The sequence below is a fragment of the Halichoerus grypus genome, chromosome 14 (assembly GCF_964656455.1).
Source record: "Halichoerus grypus chromosome 14, mHalGry1.hap1.1, whole genome shotgun sequence".
NCBI classification, from domain to species: Eukaryota; Metazoa; Chordata; class Mammalia; order Carnivora; family Phocidae; genus Halichoerus; species Halichoerus grypus.
In genome coordinates, this window is record NC_135725.1 from 86889677 (window position 1) to 86895676 (window position 6000).

The following is a 6000-nucleotide window of genomic DNA, read 5'->3' on the forward strand; positions in this document are numbered from 1 at the left end:
AAAAAAAAAAAAATCCTGTGAGTTTACCTTGTGGGGCTTATGTGATGCACAGATGTGATTGTCAATATGCTTGCTTTGTAAACAAAGTATTCTGCAGAGATATTGATACGTAGTAACAATAATGATATGTAGTAAGAATAATGCTAAAAACGGGCACCTGGCTGGCTCAGTCTGTAGAGCATGCGACTCTTGATCTTGGGGTCGTGAGTTTGAACCCTATGTTGGGCCCAGAGTTTACTTTAAAAAAGAAAAAATAGAGGCGTGTGGTTGGCTCAGTTGTAGATTATGCAGCTCTCAATCATGAGGTCGCGAGTTCAAGCTCCACATTGGGCATGGAGCCTACTTTAAAAGACTAATACTAATGCTAGTAATAATACTAATAATAATGCTAAATGTAATAATATACTAGATTGTTTCTTTTATCCATAAAAAGTTGTGATTTGTCATCCTCACTTTGGCCTTGTCACACTGAATTTTTTCTTTCCACACAGGATGCTTGGCTACCAAGTGAAGGACTCCAAAGTGGAACAGCAGGACAACTTTCTAAAACGCATGTCTGGGATGATCCGACTCTACGCTGCCATCATCCAGCTCCGGTGGCCATATGGAAGCCGACAAGAGGTAGTAGAAAAGGCCTGCTATCAATAGTGAGAGGTCAGACCGTATTTGTGTATTTTGTCCCCGGGGACTATTGCCCTTCTTGCCGCCGGGGCAGTCTCATTATATGAGAACTTAGTGTGTATCGCTGCTCCCTAAGTGTGCTTTAGAGAAGTTGATGTTGAGTATTGGGAAACTTGGTCCAGCAGAGCTATTTGATTTAGTTGAGCCTTTAAAGAACTGGGTTTGTAAGAGGGTCTACCAGATGACAATCTGTTGTAAACCAGTCATTAAGGTTAGAAGATTCTATTAGAAGGGGAGTGATTTAAATGATAGAGTATCAGGTGTTGTTGTTGTTGTTGTTATTTAAGTAAGTTCTTAGCCCAGCGTGGGGCTCGATCTCATGACCCTGAGATCAAGAATTGCATACTCTATTGACTCAGCCAGCCAGGCGCCCCGATTCTGTCATTTTAGACCTGGTTGGTGCCTCATGTCACAAATGAGCAGATGGAGTCTCAGCGAGCTATGGTGACACACACTGTCAGTGACAAAGCCACAGCTGGGGTGCAGGGCTTTGACCTGCTAGCCCAGTGCTTTTCTCAAAGGACACAGATTAGAGATATGGAGAAGTTAATGTACTCGGGAACCTAACAAGAAGGGATCATAATGGATCGAATCCAAATTTTTATCGTGTACCTGCTGTGTCCCAGGTTCTGTGCTAAAGGTACCAAAAATAATAAATAAAATGTCTATACTGGTAACTGTTGAAATCCCTGAAACCAAAGCTGCCAGATGTGTAAAAAAATGTGTGGGTTCCAGTGTGTTGGGACATTTGAAAACAATTTGTTCGTCTTGTGTTGTTCTGCCCTGCGGCATGTGCTTGATTTTGATGATCTGGGGGGTTCATGTCACTTAGTAATGGCTGGAGGATAACCTTGGGAGTTTAGATCTCTGGATACAGTGAGATCAAATCGTGACCAAGTGTCTTCCCTCCCAGATTCATCCTCATGGCTTAAATCACGGCTGGCGCTGGTTGGCACAAATCTTAAATATGGAGCCCCTGTCAGATGTGACAGCCACCCTCCTCTTTGACTTCTTGGAGGTACGTAATGCAGTTACCACATGAGAGAGACAGTGGTTGAAGCAGCCTTCGGCCACTGTGTGACCTGGATCAGGAAGCAATATAGAAACAGAGGCTGATGGTGAGAACAGCATTAAGATCCGGTGTCAAACATTTTTCCCGAGCGCTAAAGACAAACCTAGCTTTTGGCTTTTCTTCCCACTGTGCTTTCTTTCTCTGTGTGCTTGTCTTCTTATTGTAAAGAAGAAAAAAACTGTACATCCCAGCACAAGCAGAAAGGGACATTTGTTTTAGGGATAGAGCATTGACTCCCAGAACCAAGGGCAGAATGTACAGTTGACTCTCATGTGGGCCTCGAACCAAGAACTAGAATGTTACCAGATACCAGGAGTCTCTCTGGGGCCACATGGTCCTTCCTGTGCTCTTCTTGCAGGCTGCTTCCTTATAAGCCAGCTTTCTCTAGTTCTCTGTGCCCAGGGGAGAAGATGGGCCATCCTGGGCTCTAGCCCTTCGCCTCAGTGTGGTCCCCCAGGGTAGTGGAACTGCTATCCCATCTTTGTGATCCCTCATTCCTGGGAGAACGAATATGATCAGCTAGCTTGGGTCAGGTATCTCCGTTGTCCGGAAGGTTCTTTACAGTCCTGTCTGCCTATGAGGGGCCACCACTATAGGATGAGGGTAAGGGTTTCTGTGGAAAGGAGATATTTCTTAAAGGTTAAAGGCTTGGGGGCACACACCATGACAGATCTGGGCTGTTGAGCCTAGAATGCCAAATGCTTCCATTCACCTTAGAGTTCCTGAAGTCACACGACATGAGCAGAGATCATGACTAAATTTGAGAACACGGTGATGTTCTGTATGCTCTGCTTATTACGGTTAGGAAGAATGCCATGCCTTCAAAAAGGTTTCCATTCAGTAGAATCAAAGAATAAATAAGTTTGATTCACATTTTCTAGTTTGCTAAAATACCTGGCCTCTTGGCGGTCTGGTTTAATGGAGGTATTATCATATATAGAGAAATGCTTCCAAAGAAGGTTGGATTTTTCCATTTATTCCCTTGCAGAGCTAGCTAAGTGGCACTGTGGCTGAAATTCTTGGTAGGAGTGAAAGGCAGAGGGCTGGTGTTCTTTACGGATCCCTCGTATGAGCGTGACTTTGCATTCTCTGCTCTGACTGTGCCTGTCTTTCCCTAGGTGTGTGGAAATGCCCTCATGAAGCAGTACCAGGTACAGTTCTGGAAGATGATCCTTCTCATCAAAGAAGACTACTTCCCCAGGTATGTGGTGCATTGAGTAGACTACACGGGACTCAGTGGGTGAAACACATGGCATCAGAGGCCCTTGCGTGCTGTGACATGCTGGGTTTGACTTGGTTAAAAGCACCTGTATTAAGTGTGACATCTTCTCTTATCCTTCTCCTCTCTGATATTCGAATAAATGCTTTTGAACTGTAATGAGAGTCTCTTAAATATTGTTGGCTAAATGAAAAAATGAATTAAGAAGATCCTGGATTCAGATATCTGACATTTCTTTAACTCTGTTTTCCAAACTCCCCCAGGTAATCTGGGATGGTGATTACACGCAGGCATGAATTAACCCAGAGAATCAAACTCCCTTAATAAGTCAGTTTCTCCAACTGTTTGCTTGACTCTCATGGCGTTCGCCTTTAGGTGCCCTTCTCATTCCTCAACACCCTGGCATTTCAGCTGGGCGAGAGGCCTTGGCAGCACCCATCCCGCCTGATCGCAAAGACCTTGGAAAGGAATGTCCTCTCTTCTCCTTTATCTCCTGGTTTGAAAAGAAGCCTGAGACCGTTTGGAAGAATGACAGCATCCTTAGTCCAGAAGACATCTGAGTCATTCGATCTACCTCTTCCTCTAGATCAGCAATGTCCCAAACTCCTCTCCAAGAGGAAGGTGGGAATCATAGCTGTGATCCGTGTGTCTTCTTCTTCTCCCTGCAGGATTGAAGCCATCACAAGCTCAGGACAGATGGGTTCCTTCATACGCCTCAAGCAGTTCTTAGAGGTAAGATGTCCTTAGACCAACACGTTCTGAGCTGTTGTTGACCTCGAGGGCACCCGTGTCTCGCAAGTCATGGACCTCTAGGCTCTCGGATTGCAGTCTTCCTCTTGATTTTTTTATTTTATTTTATTTAAGTCATTTCTACACCCAACATGGGGCTCAAACAACCCCGAGATCAAGAGTCACCTGCTCTCGCAACTGAACCAGCTAGTCGCCACCCCTCTTGATTTTTTTTGAACCCTGTTTTTTTGTCCTTGATTCCCCCTTCACCTTAAGGGATGGCATTTCTTCTTCTTATGCGCCATCGTCCATGCTGCCTGAGGGGAAACTGTCTTAGGGATGAATAAAATATACTTAATGAGTCTGGTGTCACTAATAAATTTCTTGCTTGCTGGCTGAGGTTCTTTCCTCAGTCTCAGGTCAGGGGAACTGGGAAATTTGGTCCCTCTTCTCCATGAGAACAAACTACACTTTCAGCCAGACTCCTCCCGTTTCTCAGTGCTGGAAACCAGAGGCTAAGTCTGACCAACAGCCTAGAAGTCTGTGGTAGGTCTGCCAGGACAAGACCCCTGACTTCCACTTTCCAGTAGCCCGAGTGGGCAGAAGGCGGTTGAGAAGGATGAGGCGGGGCTGTGGGAGGCAGGGTGGGGGCAGCATAACCAGCAGCCTGGCCTTGGTCCTCTGCTGCAGTTCACACAGAAGGAGAAGTCTCCTTGCTGCCATTGGTCTCACTCTGCCCGCTGTTGACCGCTGTTCGGAGGACTTGAGCTTGCTGTCCCTCAAAGCTTCTTCCAAATGTTAGATGTCAGAAGGAGCGTTACCAGAAAATCATTCTGTTTTCTCCATCTTTCCCTGACCAGAAATGTTTGCAGCGCAAGGAGATTCCTGTCCCCAAGGGCTTTCTGACTTCCTCCTTCTGGCGTTCCTGATGGCCCTCCGTCACCCACTGTCACCGTTTTGTTGCAAAGGGACAATAATAAAGCAACTGAAAACAGCTGTATTTGGGAGAAGTCATGTCAGATTTAGAAATCCACCAATATATTTGTACCTTGCGACTAGGAGAGGAGACTTTTCAGGGGTCCCAGAACCTAGCGGGTCTCTTCAAAGGCTGGAGGCTCCTTAAGGGGTCCACATGGCAGAGTAAATGGCATTGGCTTTTCTCATTTCTGAAGTATGGTGAGAAGAGTGGTTTAGTACTTGGTCTCGTCATTCATTTCCCTTGTGTCTAGTGTCTTTCAGAAAGTACGTAGTACCTTAACCATTTAACTCTGAGCTGAAATGAGCCCACCACTTCCCCCACTCCATCCTCTCCCACTGCCCTCCCGACCCCCACCAAGTCATGCTGTCTTTGTTCAGGGTACAGGTTAATAATTGAGGCCCAAATCCTTACATGCAAGTCTGGGTTATCGTGGTTTTGCCTTTCTCGGCTTGTGAAGTCATTATAAATTCAGAGGAAATGCCTGATATAGACATAGATTAAGTCCCAAATTGTATCAGAGATAGTTTAGCATCTGGGATTAGGACTGTTAATACATGTTATGTTGAACAGGACGCACTGTTGGTCCTTTTAATTTGGAATTTGGCCCCTGGAAGACTAGGGATGCATGAACCAGGGATGGGGATGGGGGTGGGGGTTGTTTTTGAATTTGGTTGAAGACGGGCTGAGATGGCCTTGCAACATTATGCATGAGCCGAGTATCTACAAGCAATGACTCAGGGGTTAAATAAAATAAAGGTGTTTGGGAAGAATTGGGAACTGCTTTAGAATTGTTGACATGTCCTGAGTAAAGAGTGATAATAGATTCGCCTGACTAAAGCTACTACAGAAATTCAGACCTTGGCTGTTCAGATAAGAATTGAGGTTTGTTTTAGGGAAGACTCCTCGTCTTTTGTACTACAGGCAGCTGTGGATCTCCTCTGTACTATGTGCCGTCTGCAGGGATGTGTTTTGGGGGGCGGGGTATCCCCTGCTACTCTTGAGCGGCTTGAAGTGATACCTTCTATGAATCGTTGACTCTGGTGCCAAAAAACAAGGAATAAAGCTTGATTTTTAAAAACCCATTGCTAGTATCTAGATGGTTGATGTGACCATTTCCTATACCTTGAGCTGTGTGTGTCCCTGGCCTAGCTCTAGAATGGTGTGTTTCTCCCTATTTTGTCTTCTTGACCTTCACCTAGGGAAAATTGTTTTTTGGTCATTCCTTTTCGGAATTATGTACCAATAACTGACCTGGTTTTATCTAGCAGGAATGGAAAAGTACTGAAGTCTTTTCATGTGGATGCAACAGAATGAACTCTG

The 6000-nt window shown here is 45.2% G+C and overlaps 1 protein-coding gene across 1 annotated transcript in view; it reads left to right on the forward strand.

The window, feature by feature from the left end:
- The window catches only part of GLE1 (GLE1 RNA export mediator), a 29055-nt gene extending 23293 nt beyond the window's left edge, over positions 1-5762 (forward strand). Inside the window, exons 12-16 of the mRNA XM_036117635.2 lie at positions 492-621; positions 1595-1699; positions 2872-2954; positions 3641-3704; positions 4562-5762. Of these exons, the coding sequence (XP_035973528.1) occupies positions 492-621; positions 1595-1699; positions 2872-2954; positions 3641-3704; positions 4562-4630 (451 nt within the window). The 3' untranslated portion in view covers positions 4631-5762. The remainder of the gene's footprint in view (positions 1-491; positions 622-1594; positions 1700-2871; positions 2955-3640; positions 3705-4561) is intronic.
- Positions 5763-6000: the final 238 nt, after the last annotated feature.